The sequence below is a fragment of the Crassostrea angulata genome, chromosome 9, assembly GCF_025612915.1.
Source record: "Crassostrea angulata isolate pt1a10 chromosome 9, ASM2561291v2, whole genome shotgun sequence".
Lineage (NCBI taxonomy): Eukaryota > Metazoa > Mollusca > Bivalvia > Ostreida > Ostreidae > Magallana > Magallana angulata.
In genome coordinates this window covers 18381380-18400514 of record NC_069119.1, presented here as the reverse complement: position 1 = coordinate 18400514, position 19135 = coordinate 18381380, and the positions used below count along the sequence as shown (strand labels likewise).

At 32.8% G+C, this 19135-nt stretch overlaps 1 protein-coding gene across 1 annotated transcript; it reads left to right on the top strand.

Annotated features, from left to right (window-relative positions):
- Positions 1-13952: 13952 nt before the first annotated feature.
- LOC128164322 (uncharacterized) lies at positions 13953-17807 on the top strand. Its single transcript, XM_052828114.1, has 2 exons — positions 13953-14002; positions 15456-17807. The coding sequence occupies exon 2, from the start codon at positions 16402-16404 to the stop codon at positions 17587-17589; it is 1188 nt and encodes a 395-aa protein (XP_052684074.1). The 5' UTR covers positions 13953-14002; positions 15456-16401; the 3' UTR covers positions 17590-17807.
- Positions 17808-19135: the final 1328 nt, after the last annotated feature.

Genomic DNA, 19135 nt, shown 5'->3' with positions numbered 1-19135 from the left:
GATAAACAGCTGTACAATGAACATTTTTGCTTCTATAATTAATAACAAATTATTATTCAGGAAAGAGTTATTGTAAGAAGACTTTACAGCCCTCTTGGCCCCTAATTTGAGGGGCCAGCCCCTTTTTCTTGGTATTAAACAAAAGCCCGTGTAATTTGAAACAACTTTTGTATTACATGTCTTAACAAAATATTTATATATCAAAAGATATAACAGAAAATGTGCAAACATTTCGTGAAAAAATTTGGTGCCAATTTTCAGGCTGAGGCGAGCTTTGAGGCCTTTACAAATTTTCATCATTGGAAGCATGGGGGTACATCTACATACATTCCTCTACAATCCCTAAAAATTTCAAGCTTCTATCTTGATTAGTTTCGGAGGAGATGCGTGGACAAAATGACCCTTAAAAATTAACAAAATCGTCAATATCTGAAACTGCAAGTGACGTCATCATTTAAAAATTTTATAATATGTAGCGCCGATCATGCTTTATCAGTCCTAAAATTTTTGTGCGAATCGGTTGGATAGTTTTTGAGAAATAACGCTCCAAAAAAGTCAGAAAAAGAAAAAAAAGAATAACTAGATACGACCTCGTTACGAGTAACGAGTAGGTCTTCCGTCCGATTTGTTTTTTTATTTAAAATGATGCCATGAAATATCAATACAATTTCAAAATTAACACCCCCCCCCCCAAAAAAAAGTTTTTTAAGGCAATGAATACAAATCCCTAATTACGTCAAGCATGGGCCTGACGATGACTTTTTCAAACCGATAATGTAGTGTTCAACAACTTTGATTCTATAGTGCATAACAAAATATTTATCGTTTTCAAGTTATTCGTAATAGATTTTACGAGTCTCTTGGTCCCTAATTAAAGGGGCCAGCCCCTTTTTCTTGATTGTATTGGAAAGAACTTTTGATTCTCTACCACTTTTGTTATATATTGTTCAACAAAATATCAACTGATAAAAAGATACAGATCAAAACGTATGAAAATTTTAAATGAAAATTCGTACTCATTTTTCGTGCCTAGGCGAGCTCACAGAAATGGCGCCACTGGCGTAAAACAATATAATAGTGCACAACTTCAAACTATAGACTACCTATCCTGAAAATTTCGTATTCATATCTCTAATAGTTTCTGAGATCAGCTCTGCACAAAAAAGGTCGTAAAAAAATAGAAAATCCACCGTAACTCGGTACCGGAATCACGATTTCAAAATTTAAAAAAACGTCTAGAATTATGACCTCTGGCAATCATCTGTGAAAAAATGGTCAAAATCGGTTAAACAGTTTCTGAGAAATCGCGTGCACAAAATTTGTGGAAAAAAATAATAACAAGAAACAGTACGAAAACAATAAGGTCTTCCGTTGGAAACGGAAGACCTTAATAATAATAATAATAATAGGGAAAAAGAAACCGAAGAATAACAATAAGGTCTTCCGTTGGAAACGGAAGACCTTAATAATAGGGAAAAAGAAACCGAACGAAAACAATAAGGTCTTCCGTTGGAAACGGAAGACCTTAATAATATAGAAGAATGAGAACGCGTAGAAAAACAGTAAGGTCTTCCGCTGAAGACGGAAGACCTTAATAATAAAAGACTGTTTTTGTCTAAATCTTAATAGAAGAGTGTTTTTCAACTTGTACTTCAGTCCAACAACCCCTTTATGTTGAATGCTTTAGTTAGAAGGTCCAAAAAAATGGAGAGAAGGGAATAGAGAGAAAGAACAAATCTTGGCTCCGGTGTAACGAAGAATTTTGACCCGGGTTGAAAATTGACCCGGGGGTCATTTTTCCACGTTGAATATTGAGACCAAAGGTGTTGAATAAAGACCCTAATCCGTTGAAAATTGACCCGCATCGTTGAATTTTGATCATGAAACCGGTTCAAAATTCAAAAGCAAAGAAGCACAAATTAACGAATCAATATTATTACTTGAGTTTATTTAATTAAAAATTATCAGTTTTTATTTATTTATTCTTTAGATTTAGGCTACATCTTTCAACGTTGGGGGGGGGGGGGTGTTAAAATGAGACTTAAATAATTATGAATTTACATAGATTCCCTTTAAATATGTACATGTAATAACTATATTTTATTCATAATAAACTTATCGCGTATAATTGATGTTTTATGTGATATCTATATATTTTTAAAGAAGTATATGTTTTTTAATAATATTAGTATACATGGTTACACGTTAAAATATATTCAATTCCGTAAAACTCTTCTTTTTTTTTTAAATTACAATACGTCATATTATTTAATTTTGGTTTTACGTTCACCCAGTAAATTGAAACTTTGATATTGTTCGTTGTAACTTTTCTGAGTGGGTGTAAATAAAAAAAAATTACAGTTTGTCATATTGAGATTTTTGTGTTTGCACCCACTCAGTTTGTTAAAACTGTGACTATCTGAATTTTGTATTCACACCCATCCAGCCAATAACAGTTTACAAAATGATGATATGCTAACATGATTGTACTCTTTCATGAACAATGCTGTAGTAACTATATCTTGAAGCCGATTTTTGGTGTTTTATTTGTTCCGTTAGAATAACTTCTGATGTAACTAAATATCATCAAATCGCAAATTCTTCTAGGCATTAACAATTCTGCTTCATGGAATCTGTAGCAAGTTAGCAACCTAATTTTTGTATACAGGATGACAATAGAATTTTGCTTTAACGTTTCTAAATTGCTTTGATCACATAAATTTACTAACAGTAATTGTTTTCGTCAATAAATTGGTAAATTGCATTTTTTGAATAGAAATGAGTAGTAGAAGATCATACAGCAGCGTTGGAGTAGATGAGTGACCTTCCTTTCACTGCCACCTACATTATTAATTTAAGGTAATGGTCCATACCCCACTAGATAAATAAAATGCGTACAGAATTTTTTCATATTTTTTAAACATGTATCTGAGGATATGTTCTCATCAAATTTTATCCTGTTGGGTGGTCCATCGGTATTATAAAAGCTAGGGTCGTTGCTAAAAATAGAACCGATTGCGGAAAATGGCGCTTTTTCATACATAAAGAATATAAGCCTAAGCCTGAAACTAGAATTTCACAAAATAATTTTTTGACTTATATCCTATGTAAAATAAAGGAATTATTATTTCAGAACAAAAATTTTTATGTTACACTTGCGTATTTATCAAAAATAGATAAATCTGCATACAAATGAGATAAAATGAAATAAATTTTCAAAGAGAATTTAAGCTCTTATAATTTTATTTACGTACAGAATTCTCTAAAATTTTGATATTATTTACACATTAACGTCCTTAATCAATTGGAAATAAAATTACCCAAGGGATCGGCCTTTTCAGGATCACAATGGGCGTATTTTGGGTAAAAATCATTAAAATATATATTTTGAAAAAAGATCCGTAAAAATTGAATTATGCATAGGTTTATTATTTCAGCACTCTAAAAAAAATGTTTAGATTATTGTTAAATAGAAAACATGATTTAAACAAACTGTTGATCAATCTGTATTATCTAGTCCGCAAAAGATTGTATCTTTGGATATCGGTAAGTATTATGGATCGAGATCGGTATTTAGAAATTGCAGTCCCACGCTTGGATAATGCTAACTACCTGATATATGCCTGTAAGACAAAACCTCTATTCAACTTTTTTTTACTGGTTTTAAAGACTGTTCTTAAAATGAAATAACTTTTCTTAAGCGTATGATTTTAATTCTAAAAACATTTTTTGTGGGAAAATATATCTATGCTCGTTGCTAAGCGAATATAGAATATAGATGAAATAAGTCAAATTATTTCCCCTTGTGTATTTATCTCCCTTATGCACTGGAATATAGATCTCGGTCAGGATGTTTATGCATCTTCAGGGATTAACGTTCAAAGAATTGGATTAAGTTCAACCTTGTAATGAATTGATGTTTATGCAGGACAAAAGTAAGCGGTATGTATTTTCAAAACGAGTACTCAATCGACACAACCCAGTCAATTTCTCATTTCGCTGAGTAATAGACTATTTGATTGCAGTTTTCAGGATTTTTAATAGATTTGTTTTGAATTAATTTCTAGGTCAGCTTGATTTTTTTTGTTTTGAAACACATGTACACCTTTTAGCGTTAGGTCTCGATTAGATCGGGCACGGAAAAGACGTAATAACGCGTGAATTACGTCAGACGTTGTTTTGTGACGTATGGATCATTACCTTAATTCAAACGTGTTAAACGTGTATATAAGACATGAGGTACTTGAATATTAAATAATTATCTGAATATTTATCATATATGATTGTATGACATATTGTTGGTAGAATTGTTCACTCACACCTATATTAACAAACATATCACCTTCATTTATACCTGCAGAGATACAAACATAAGAATGAGATTTTCATGATCCAGCCCATTTGAAAAGAACAGTAAATAAAAGGGAACTGTATATAAAGTAAAAATACAGGTATGATACTTAAATAGGTTTAAACAGTGTACCTTAAGAGAATCAAAAACGCTTTGGAGATCTAATATAAGTATAAACATGGGAAACAATTATATGAAAAATCAGAACTACCATAAAGTATAAAGTTCATATAAAATGGTACACTAATGTCAATAAGTTGTTTAAAAAGTTCGTCTCTTTGTTGAGTGTATCTTGAATATCCAGGGGGAAAATCACATTTCCTTCAGATTCAGACCCACAGTATAAACATCGACTCACATCAGATAAAAAAAAAAAATCCTTAAATAAGTAAGCTTTACTAGCTTTATTCCGTAATTGACGTAAAATAATATTTCCTATTGTCTTAACTGAAAGGTTTGTAGGCTCTAGGTATATTTTGTTTTTGAAGTTTTGACTTAAAAAAAAGATAAAGTTGATGAAATTTTCTTTTCTGCATGAAGATTATTCCATAATTTACATGTAGACGCGCGAAACAAAGCTATTGTAATAAGTATATAGTGGTAGATAGTAAAAAAACTAATTTGATCTATGATTATATGCATGTTCAGTAAGAAAATATGATTGAATTCAATTTAACATATCTTGTGGTGCTAAACCATTTATATTCTTGTAGAATATAATTAATTTATGGTTATCCCTTCGAGAGCAAGGTTTCCAAATTAAGCTCACTATATAAATTATTTTAGAAGAATTAACTATTATCCCTGTCACTGTCCTGGTTGTTTCAATTTGTACATGTTTAAGCAATTCGGATTTTTCCTTGATACAGCTGCTCCAAACAACATATCTATCAGTTTTATACTTTTCGCATACCTTTTCATGTATATACCATTAATATAATTAGATCAACAATCCTCCGACTGTATATTTATATGCAAACCTACTTGTTTTTAAATTGATAACATTTTTGCTGTAGAGGGTATATGTTTTTAATTTTGAGAAAATATATTACGTCAGTTGCCTGTGTTTCTAATTTACAGGTAAATAATAGAATTGAAAACTCAAAATAATAGAAATAAATTGCATTTTTAAGAAGAACTATTACTGTATATGCAGAAAATTGTATGGTGCTTCAATAAAGTTAATCAGACAAGTTTATGAAAAATTATTTTTAAGTCGTAAAAAATTAAAAACATGTGTAAATATGTATATGCTGTATATATACGTAAAAGAAAAACCCAGTATACATGAAAAAGGATAAAAATATGACAACCATTCATTTATTATTTTGTCAGTGAAATATTCTGACTTCTTCAAATTAAGCATAGGTATCTGACATTATATCCTTTTGTCTTGATATAAATACATGTATATATATACCCTTTACCCAATAAAGCAGTACAGAGTTATTAGAAAAATATACAACGTCAGGTGCCTGTCGAATAGAGCTCTGTTGAATTGCCTTAAAAGTGACGATAACGGGCAATATGTTTGTTAGATATATTTATCAGAGATTGTGACAAGTTTAAACTTAAAATTCTGTCACATGAGGGAATGAAAACCATGTCATCTATGTCAAAAAGTATTCTAGCCCTACTCGCCTGCTCCATTCCGAATCAAACGGTCATCTTCTTAGCTTTATTTACATAGTATTGTAATAATAAATGGATATCATTGCATATTTTCAATCTAAAAATTAAATGATTAATTGGACATATCAGCCTAAAAGAAATTAGCCACGTCCGCATAAATATCGGACAGTATGTACATTTTAAAACTGAAACTTTCAAATATGTGCATGATTGTACATTTAAACCGTGTAGAGTAAGTTCCAGTTCAGGTCAAAACTCTGAGGTTTGGGTCAATTCTCAACAGGATCAATTTTCAACGGGTCGAGGTCATCAGAGTTTAGAAAAATCTTTCTCATACCGTTGAAAAATGACCCCGGGTATAAATTTCATGATTTTGGTCTCAATTTTCAACGTTGAAAAATGACCCCCCGGGTCAATATTCAACGTTGAAAAATGACCCCCGGGTCAATTTTCAACCCGGGTCAATATTCTTCGTTACACCGGCGAGATTAGAACACACAGCCTTTGCAGGTGTCATAACAGCATTTCATCGAAGGTTCGCGTCAAAACATGGCTGACGCGAAATAATTCCCGATTTTCTCTTTGAATTTGGGGCGTGTCCGCCCGGGACAGGAGCTGAATTGTTGTATGAGATGAAAAACAACGTGTAAGATGTCTCACTATTTAGGTTTGGTAACAGTGCGAGGTCATTTGAAATATTGATGCGTGGTTGTGTCTGGAGGGGGGTGAAAAGGACCGAGCTTGATTTTCGTCGTAAATAAATCGAAAGTAGAATTTTGAGGTGTGGATCTCGGATTCGGTTAACAACAATTAGGGGAAGTCCTAAAACAATGACTGATGCATTTTACACATGTATTTCAGTGTAGAGATTTTTTTTGTGTCGTTTACTATTATGTTTGACTGTTTTATATCAACAGGATTGATAAAATCTTTATAAATGTAGAAATAACGAAATCAGTAACCCGTAAATTTATTCAATAAAAATTTAATGACAGTAATTTCCACAGTTCTAACATTCATGAGTAGTTCACACGCTATCGTAGATACAGACTAAACGGAAAACAAGAAATATACATGCAACAGAAATATTACACGGCTGCTTACATCCCTAGGACTGTGTTAATTTTAAATCCCCGTACAGGCTATACTCGCGGCTTGATATCGGATATTTCTTCTTGATTGTTCAATCTGCTGCAAATTTGGCAGAAAAACAGAATGAGGTCCGAGGTACATTTACACAAAATTTCATGAGGATTGAGGAAAGGGTTCTGGAGTTATAATTTTTTTCTACAGTGCATGTCAAACACGACAATTAAAAGTCAAATGCCAAAAAGTTCATAACTCTGTTAATAATAAACGATTCGGTCTAGTAATTAGTACAGTAATCTAGAATGGTACTAAGTTGAAATTAAAGGTCCAAGATCAAAGATCAAGTAAAATCGGGCCAGAAAAACTCTATGATTTTATGAAGGGGGTGGGGGGGGGGGCGGTCGGTGACTTCTATATTAAACGGAAAATACTAAATTCCTAATATCACTAGAGTTTGAGATACATGCATGACCTTTATTTTGCTATTTACCCGCTAAACATGATTTGGAAATAGAATGAAAAATCCTTTGATTTTAAACAGACTCTTTTCTTCAATTTCTATATCCTTTTTTTCTTTTACAAATAAATCATAAATGTATTGGACTTCTCGTCCTTATTTTGTTTCTGATATATGTATAAGGGCTTTGATTGAAACAATTAGATCCCTCTTATCATCTAATTTGAGGGGCTAGCCCCTTTTTCTTGATATCAATGAAAGGTCCCTTAATATAAACACATTTTGTTCATTTTGTTTTATCTCCTTATAAGGACCATTAAACAAAACTTTGGTGGTTAAATATTATTACGAATATTATTCTAAGAGTCTTCTTTTCTATAATGCATTTCAAAATATTTCTCTTTTTAAGAAATAAATGATCAAAATATTGGACTTCTAGCTCCTTTAAAATCCAAATTATGTAACATATCAGAAAACTTTAACAAATATAGGTAGATAACTGGAAGATAAACATTTTTGCTTCTATAATGCATTACAAAATATTTTTCATTAAAGAGATATAGATAAAAGACTTTAGACCCCTCTTGGCCCCTTATATGAGGGGTCAGCCCCTTTTGTTTGGTGTCAGTTGAAAGATCTTTTATAGATAAATTTTTGATGCTCTACATGTGTAAGCAAAATATTGGTTAGAAGAAAGATATTCGTGATCAAATCTCAAATTTCGTAGAAATTGTCAAAGAAATTTAACATCAACATTTTCAGTTCCAGGCGAGCTTCAAGAATGATGACTTCTGGTCAAATCTAAAACAAGCAAGCAAATCTACCATAACCACTCTTTCTTGCATATAAATTTCAAGTCCCTCACTATAACAGTTTTTGAGGAGATGCGTGCACAATATCATGTTCCAAAATACATGAAAAAGGGAGGTAATTCAGAAGCGGAAGTGAATTTTCAAACAGGAAGTAGGATGCAAAGAGATATTCACCTAAGACATCATCCCTGTAAAAATCATTAAAATCGATTGAGAAATGGCTGAGAAATTTAGGGTGACTACCAAGAAGAAAAATAATAATATAGAAGAATGAGAACGCGTAGAAAAACAGTAAGGTCTTCCGCTGAAGACGGAAGACCTTACTAAAGAAAAAGAAACCGAAAAATAACAAGAGGGTCTTCCGTTGAAAACGGAAGACCCTAAAAATAACTAGAGCGAGCTCGTGGCAAAGCCACGAGTAGGTCTTCCGTTGTTGCTGCGGGTTGAAAATATATGTGGTGTCAAACGATTATAATGACTAAACTTTCAGTTCTGCTTTTGTTATAAAAACGTGTTGTGATTGAAAGCCTGTATATAAAACGTGTTTGGAAAAGAAAGGAAGAAAATGTTTTAGGAAAACTATTCGTCGAACACAGTTTGTGCAATCGTTACAAATATTCTTTAAAAATGAGGTTTAATGGCGAGTTAAATTTTCAAAATAGCAAGCATTGTTATAAACAAAATGTACTCATGATTCTTGTCAGGAATTGTACTTTTTTCTAAAAACCTAACCCGCCTACAAAACACGTAACCTTTTCTCTAATCAACTGTACCAGTAAAATAAATTTATCTTTTCATCTTAAACCTATATACAAATGTAATAATTGAAAACATAATAAAATATAGTTCTCTCCGTGCAAAATATGAAACATGAACGCGTGATAAGGTACATGTAGAAGAACACGAGCCGACCGCGGATCACTTGTCCACTCGCGCTGGATCTCCTTGGCCATGTGCGAGGGATGGTCATCATTTAATATTTTGGGGGGGGGGGGTTAAAAAATTTAAATACACAAACCAACCATTAATTTATGTCTGACGATGTTTCCTATTTGGAGTAATATCGTTCATTAATATTCACTTACACTCAACTGTTTAATTAAATATATACAAGATGGACAAACTTTTATAACATAAAATTAAAACAGTTCTTGTTTTTACAGCTATATAAACTCAAACACGTTCATATTCATCTAAGTGTGCGTCGCGGTGTGCGAATCTTGTGTATAAATAACCGCTTATCGCTAGGTAGTGCAGCCGTGGCTGATCTCCTCGGCCGTGGACGAAGGGTAGATTACGTAAAGGTACAACGCACAGACACGCACAGCTCAGAACCCAGGAATATTTGAAAAGTTTGCAGTATAATGACCATATTCTATCAAATAGAAATTCTTTATTTTAAACTTAAAACCCATTTTGATCTATGTTTGATATTGCTTTAGATTGAGAATGACATTGCTTTTATTAATTAACTGAACGATTTCATAATTGACACCCAATCGTTTAGTCTATAAACTTTTATGTGTAATCAAAACTAAAACAATTCTTGAGTTCGCGGTGAAATAAACTCATATATGAGAGACGCAACTATCATGTACTGGATAACCGCTGACCGCCAGGTAGCCCAGCCGTCGCATGGTGACCGATTCTCTCGGCCGCGGGCGACGCAGTACAGTTAAGGCGGTCAATAAAAATATGGGCAAATTTTTGTGATGAAAACACGTATACTTTAGTTAAACTGGCATGTCCTTTTTAAAATCAATAACAGTCACTCAAATGCAATATATTTCTCAAATATATATATATAACAGTACAATATTTTATGTTCATAGTGGTCACGTGATATAGCAATCGCATGGTACAAGCAGATGTTTTTGTGGTTTTGAGGTCATTTAAAAAATTCAATATTGCAAGGGCATAATCATGTCAAAATTCACAACTGAATTATGAAATAACTTGATGTTATATCGTAGATTTTGAAAAACGGTGCAAATTTTTAAGATAAGAATATTTGTTAGTAGAAACCGTAATTTATAATGCATATGTTGAATAATTTTGAAGGTCACAGGGTTAATTTCATTAAAAAATAATTAATTTGTAAGATTTTACAAGGATCGTAGAAGATTTTAAGTTACATAGCATATTTCAAATTCACATGTAAAAGTTTGTCGGGATCAGGTAAGTGTATGCCCTTGCAATTAAGTGATTTATTTAGGTACTCAGATTTTAGATATACGATATTTTATACAAAACCGAGGTGGCTTCTTTATACGATGCATACCTTTAACAAAATGAAAAAAAGATTATATAGGTAGCATTATACTAATAATAATTTTAAACAAAATATTCATTTATACTTTTCCGTTAATGTATGACATTTATTTTTCTTCGCTATAAAACTGCACGATAGCCTTCAATGATTTAACTTAATGCGTCATTTTGAAGCATATGACGTCATATTTTGTAGTACAGCGAGAACGACATCTCGCTTATTTTTCAGTGTGTACGATATAACGGACATCAAAATTGTAAGTAATAGCATTTGGTGTTTTTAATTAAAAGATTAGTATAAGTTAATTTTACTAATAAATAGATTAATAAGTACTTTCGAGCTTTGTACTATACTGTGATGTCATAATGCACATTTCCCGTACTTTTTGTCTGAACGGAGTTTATTGACAGCCTTAACTGTGCTGCGGAGGGAGAGTTTCGTTAACTTGGCCAAATTGCCGCGAGTACTGGTCAACATGTATTACTTTTTACACTCATTTAATGCAATATCCAAACACAAAAACAGTTTAATGAGATCAATAAAGTCACAAACAACATTTTTTGCAGCGACGCCCATATTGAAAAATTTACCGTTTTAGAGTTATAAAGCAAAGACTTTTAAGGGATCTAGACCCCTCATTTTAGGGGCTAGCCCCTTTTTTTATGGTATCAAATGAAAGCTCTTAATATTCTGCACAACTTTTGTTCTATATGTGTCTAGAAAAAAATTACAACTAAAATGTTATTGAGCAAAGATATAAGCAAAATTTAACATTTTTTGAAACAAAAATTTCGATGTAATTTTTTAAGAAGTATACGTGGGTTAATCAAACATGTAAAACTAGGAGGACAACGTTCAAGATGTCTACATTAAAGATTTGTAAATTAAAACTACTTGCTACGGATCAACTCGGAGCCTTTGCAGGTACACGAGACCCACTAAAAAAATATTCAAAGGGGAATTACTCAAAACCGGAAGTAGCGATTTCACAATTTTTTGTGTTATATTAAGCTATTGTCATTTCCAATAAACCCTGAAAATTTGAATACAATTTAATGACAAACAAGCGAGATATTACAGTTTAAAGAAACGTCTAGAAGAAAAAGAAGAAGAAAAATAATAATGAAGAATTTCCAACAGAATCAGTACAAGGTCTTCCGTTAGAAACGGAAGACCTTAATAATGAAGAATTTCCAACATAATCAGTACAAGGTCTTCCGTTGGAAACGGAAGACCTTAATTATAAAAGTTAATACGTATCTGAAATATGTCTACTGTGACCTTGTCGTCTCAAAGCTCAACGAATCGCAATAGAACGTATCGACCCACATCACCTCGTAAACAAGCATTAAATTATAGAGAAGTAGGAACCTAGCACAAACCATTAGTTGCCACGTCAAAAATTTATCGCCTTTTCTTTTCATAGACTTTCCTAGAAAATGTTATTTTTTTTATGGCAGCAGGATCAATATAAACATTGAATTATTGAACCCATTAAAAAGTGTCAGGGTTTTTTTTGGCTAAAATTTGTAACTGAAAGTAAAGGTCTTTGTATAGAATTATACCATTTTTATCAACAATAAAATTTGATAATGTTGATGATTTAAGCTTGGCAAAAAAGTTCTGATAATTGTATCGTTTCCATAATTGTTAACATTTTATATTATTGAACATTTCTAAATTTCATCTTTTTTATTTCTAAAAAAGATAGGTCAAAGCAACCCAAACTGTTAATTTATTAGCTACCTTGTTTTCGCTACCCTAGTCACATAAATTTCTTTTATTAATTCACAATATTCTTTAAAATTTGAATGCGCATCTCATTAGGAAACAAGTAGATCTCATGTGTTTCAATATTGCATATATTTAGCAAACTAATCACGACTTTGAATATGGCTCAGCTTGGGGTGCTCTAGTAATCAAATACTAGTAGGGGCCAAATCGCAAGACTGTGTGCTGCTTAATCTATACATACTACATGTACATGTAACTCTTGTTTTTATCTTTAAACACTGTTGTTTTTCTCCAGTATATTCTGTTTTTATAATTCTATTTATTGTAAAAGGAGACTGTATTTGTTAAAAAAATCAACTTTCAGTTTAATCGGAATACGATGTGAGTTGTTATTGAAATACCTTTTACCTATTCAACTATTAAAATTCATTAAATTTTCTAAGAACATAAAATTCAATTCATTATTGTTTTTTTCGCCATGGTTTTTTTTAAAGATATAAATGAGTAAGTAATGAATTAACTGAAGTTCTGTTCAGGTTAATCAGCTCGACTTTAGTGGAATAAAGGTCTTGGTCCCAGAATAAAATTTAGGTTTTTTTTGGTTCTTGATATTTTGAACATTTATCATTTAAAATTCACTGAAATCTTTGAAATATAAATACAAAGGAAGACATCACATTTTGATGTCCTTTACAAAAATTTAGATAATTGAGAATTAAAATTTTCCCTTGTAAGTGACACTACTATAAAATTATTTTCTTTGTCTAATACACCGATGTTCTTTAATCAAACCTAGGCTCCTTATCAGAATGTGTTTCGAAAGTCAGAAAAAATTTTGATAAAGGTATTCATTATCATTGTGCTTTAAAAGTACAAAAATATTCTATCTGTAGAGATAATTTTTTTAAAAGCCATTCGAAGGATTTAAACCATTCTGTTGATTAAACGGCTTTGATTTCACTGATCATTAATACAAGCGATTATTTTCTCATTGAAAATTCAGTTAACGCAATTACCCATGTAAGATGAGTCAAAAATTTAAGATAATCATTTCCAAGGGTATATATTTGATGAATTTTTAATTCATCTTCGTAAAACGATAACAATAACACCTGTCCATTTCCTCTAATTTTGACGCTGGACCATTCTTGTGTAGAATTTAGTGTTTGAGCTAGCTTTATTGGTCTGATCTGTACATGTACGTTATCAGAACGATGAAGAGGAAAATTCTTTTATACACGATACCCTTCATTACAATTTCTAAAAGGTCACCAACAAAGCCAACATTTCCGAGAATTTCTGATATTTAAAATGCGTAAACAATGGTGAGGGATTGAATGAAGTTCGACCCCTGCTTCCCACTTTCACTTCCCCCGATAATGATTTCATTAATTTACACATCAGAAAAAAATATTTCACGTAGTGGACTCTCTGGTTTTTTATATATGTGTATATTTACGTGTTTCTTTCGACGTGAAAAATTGTAGTAGAATGTCAAACCAACCGGCTCGCGATTCACCATTCATAATTAACAACCGCAACGTTAATTCGATATGCATGTATATCCATATACACCGTTTTTGCGCCCGACACTTTAATAAGGTAGTGATCCCGGATAGGCAACAAGGGAGAAACTGGTATTGACAAGTTCGATGGTATGCTTTTTTAAAAATCAGATGTATATTATTAATATGAAATTTTCTATTATCATTACTTTAATGTTGAGCAGAAAAAAATCTGAGTGTTTAGCATTATTCCAAAATCAAACTTATTACACTTATTTCACTTATTAACCATGTCGTCGAGAACATGTGCATTAAACATTGCATTAGAAATCAGGGTATTTCTGCTAACATTTTATTCAATTTTTAGCCTCTCGTGATTAGTTTTACTTAAATACAAAACATTCCAATAAAATGAAAGATAACCTATCGTATATTGAATATCTATCGTTATTGTGGTTCAAATTGTTCTCAAATTCAAAAAAATCAACTGACCTCTTTTAAGTTAGTGGCCTTAGAAATCACCATGATTGGGATTTTTCAAAGTTCAAATTATACAGTATTAAGTACATGTAATTAAACTATAATACGGAGAATGATAAAACAGTGATGAAAAATAGTATCCCTCTAGATAATCAAACATTATGATTTGTACTCAATTTATTTATTTCAAATATATATAATTTTCATGATTCATCACATTTTTATTTAATATAACAAAAAAGTAACTACAAGCATTTCTTAATAACGCAGTAATATACTTTAATTACTTTGATTGTCCTTTTATATTCTGTTGGAATTTAAATCAAGTAAGGTCGGCTATTTTGTTGGGGATTACTTTTAAATATTTCTATATTTCTGCCATTGTATGAAATTGTATCTATAAACACAAAATTTGCAAAGAGGATATTGAAAAAGAGAGAAACTTAATTTTGTGTTTATACTTTTGGCAAAATTATAATTGGATAACAAAGGAAAAATATTCGAATGAATGTAAAATACATCCCTGTTAAAAGAAAAACTGAGAGGATTATGAGAAAACCGGGACCGTTATTTTGAGAGCTCTAATTTAGAGCAGCTCTATTAAGTATAAAACTGTGATATCATTCGTCTAGATCTTGATATCTTTCAAAGAAATCCTTTTTTGAATTGTACTTATAATGGAATTTATCGATACCCACAACTAATCAGCCTGCAGGGAAAATAAAATCTACACGGAATAATTAAAATATGACTGTTCAAACAAATCAATATGAACAGAGAAAAATTCTTTAAAGACTCATGATCTGGGGTTTTTTATGGAAATAGGGCCGTTTTGACCAAAGCTTGGACTTTGGGCAGTCCGTGACAAATGGTAATTTGACGAAGGCAGGGTCTACGTGTTAACTGTCCGGTCATTAAATGAATACATTAAACGCAATGACAGTCTGTGAATATTGATCAATGAGCTTCCCTTAGCAAATCAGAAAGAGGGTACTCAATATTTGACAGCTTGATTTAATAAGCAAAATACGAACGAAAGATCTTGTTAAACCGGCTCTGAAATTGCAATACTGTAAAAAAAAAAACTTTAAAAGTATAATTTTTGGACTTGTTCCTTTTTAAGGTTCCATAAAAATGGGCACAGGATTCAGCGCCCAGGACATCATTAGGTGCCAGCTCTGTGATACACCTGCGCCGAAACTATACTGTGACCTCTGTCACGTTCACTTATGCGCTGTATGTGCCGGGAAACATCTTTTGGATGAATCCAAAGAACATAAGATAGTGTCAATCAAGAACAGAAGTTCTAATCCTACTTGTCCGAAATGTCTGACACATACCTCAAAACAATGTAAACTCCGCTGTGAAAAATGTGAAATTCCTATTTGTGACCTTTGTGTTTCATCCAAAACACATCGTACACATGACGTAGTTGAACTTTTTGAGTTTTTCAAAAGCAAGAAAGAAGTTATACAAAAAGATCTTCAAGAGCTAGAAAAATCCATTTATCCCTTGTATAAAGAAGTAGAATCTAAAATCCCAGTTCAAAAATCTTATTTGATTAAGAATTCACAAAAATTAACAGCTACTCTTAATAAACGTGGGGAAGACATGCACAGAGAAATAGACAACATAATATATAAAATGAAATCTGAAATTTTTGAATTGGAAGAAAAGTACCTTAATATCCTTCAAAAGCAAGAAGATGAAATTACACATAACATTTCAGAAATCACTCAGAAAATTGACAAACTGCGGAAATTACTGGACTCCAATGATATATGCCTTGTGTCTAATTATAAATCCAGGCATTTTGAATTCATAAAACTGCCTCCTTTGCTAAACATATCTTTACCAACAATTTCTTCTGCTAAAATGAACACCGAGGTGCTGCTCGAACAAATCGGTAATCTGTCAGCCCCCTACGTGTACAAAAAGATCTTTAAGAGCTAGAAAAATCCATTTATCCCTTGTATAAAGAAGTAGAATCTAAAATCCCAGTTCAAAAATCTTATTTGATTAAGAATTCACAAAAATTAACAGCTACTCTTAATAAACGTGGGGAAGACATGCACAGAGAAATAGACAACATAATATATAAAATGAAATCTGAAATTTTTGAATTGGAAGAAAAGTACCTTAATATCCTTCAAAAGCAAGAAGATGAAATTACACATAACATTTCAGAAATCACTCAGAAAATTGACAAACTGCGGAAATTACTGGACTCCAATGATATATGCCTTGTGTCTAATTATAAATCCAGGCATTTTGAATTCATAAAACTGCCTCCTTTGCTAAACATATCTTTACCAACAATTTCTTCTGCTAAAATGAACACCGAGGTGCTGCTCGAACAAATCGGTAATCTGTCAGCCCCCTACGTGACAATTCAGGACTGTGTCTACACCACTGATTTTGGGTTCTCAAGCAAAGAATTACTTCGTGCACCCCGAATCATTGAATCTGTATACACAGGATATAAATATCTAACCACTATTACCTGTATGAGTGATAAACTGATATGGGCCATTGGTAATGAACACACAATGAAACTCCACAACCTGCATGGGCAGCGTCTAGAGTCAATCAAAACCAAGTCAGGAAACATGCCAGAAGACATAACAATTACAAAGAGTGGGAATTTAGTTTACACTGATCCCTGGGATAGATCATTAAATATCGTGAAGAATAAAACGAAACGAAATGTGATCAAGCTAAGAGATTGGATCCCTCTAAAAGTATGCAGCACCTCCTCTAATGACCTTTTGGTTATCATGCTAAATGATGATTATTATGAAACAAAAGTCGTTCGTTATTGTGGATTCACAAAGAGACAGACAATTCAGTACAATGAAAAGGGCCAGCCTCTCTATTCATCCAGCTCTCTCTTCATGTACACAAAATACATTGTTGAAAATAAAAACCAAGATATATGTGTAGCTGACAATGGAGCTCGTTCAGTGGTAGTAGTAAATAAGGCCGGAAAACTCAGATTTACTTATACAGGGTTTTCTTCTACTTTAAACAAATTATTTGATCCAGTCGGCATCACATCAGACAGCCAGGGGCGGATCTTGATATCAGACTGGTACAATTGCATTGTTCACATCCTAGATCAGAATGGACAGTTTCTCCGCTACATTAACAATTGTGATTTACTATATCCACACAGCATCTGTGTAGACTCTAGAGACAACCTCTTGGTGGCTGAATATGGAACAGGTATAATGAAGAAGATCCGATATTATAAGTGAACGGACTTCAACTTATAAATAAACGGACTTCATCTCAGATTTCAAAGATATCAAAAAATCTTATATATCATGCATCTGTTTTGTGTGTGTGTGTGTGTGTTGTTGTTTTTTTTTTTACATTTTTAATAGATGTTTTCAATGTTGGTTTACTACTATATGTAAAGTTCAACTCAAATCCACCACAGTCAGTTGTTTCACATCTGTAATTCCCACGTCTTAAAGGCCTTTACCCAAGGATGCATTGTGCCAGGTTTTGTTGAAAACTTTCCAAGTTGTTCTGGAAAAGAACTGAAGACTATGGTATTCCGATGGGGCCACTTTGCAACTTCTCGGGACTTTCCGGCAAGCTCGGAAAAACACCTCGAATGTACTACCTAGGCGTCCATGGCAACCCCCCTTTTTGTAAAACTTGAAAAAAATAGAACACATATTACGATCTGTTGAAATGTGAGCTATACCTGATTAAAGTAAACGATATACACTAAAATATAACACAGAAACGACATACAAGACTGTCTAGCCGATACTTTTTTTAATGGTAAGCGACTCTATTTTGTATAAAATTCTAACATCCGGTGATGTTAATACTTTCGAGGTGTTTTTCCGAGCCTGCCGGAAAGGCCCGAGAAGTTGCGATTGGGGACCACTTCGACCTTCGTACTTTCGCCTTTAGGTCGAGGTGCGAGAGTGCGAAGGTGCGACGGCGAAAGTGCGAAGATGCGACGGCGAAGCGCGAAGGTGCGATGGCGAAAATGCGAAGGCGAAGGAGCGATACTACTATGGCGAGGCGAAGCCGAGCCGTCTATGAGATTGATCCACCCAATATATTTCCATAGTGAGTCACAAACTAACCTAGTTTTTTATTTTCCCGTGGACTATCAAGCGACATATTTATTCACATATAGCGATGATCTACGCAAAGCCATGTACAAGATGCCTATCATTTCGTCCAATTTAACTCATTTAAACTCTTTAAAATTTTCAATCCCACCTTTCAAATACTCTTTAAAAATCTTTGCTTCACCCATGTTTACTTACAATGTTTTGTAGCTATTCAATTTTAAATATTTTCTCCCTTTCCTCAGCAGAGATTTGAGCAAATTTCGACGCTGCCATTTTGTTCTGCTCCAGACAAAACAATGTGACGTCAATATTCGAAGGGCAACTACTCTAATTTTAAAGAATTTCAAAGGGCAACTACTCCAAATACTTTAAGAAGTTTATGTACGATTAAATGCTATGAAATGTCGAAATGAGTAAGCGAAGCGTCGGCCAAAGACGGCCATATTGCCTAATATTATTTCTCACCGAACAATATAGAGATATATGAGGCAATCACGTGCTATGTTTAAACCAATGAAGGTGTGACCTTTCAGTCCAAGGGAAAAGAAAAGGACATCTGAGGCAGACGATGAATTTTTTAGAATTCATTTTCAACAGCCTGCGCAGATCTTTTTTCTGGGGGGGGGGGGGGGGGTCGATGGATAATTGGGGGGGGGGGGGGGAGAGGTTCAGAGGCATATTTTGGAGATCTTATTATATAAAA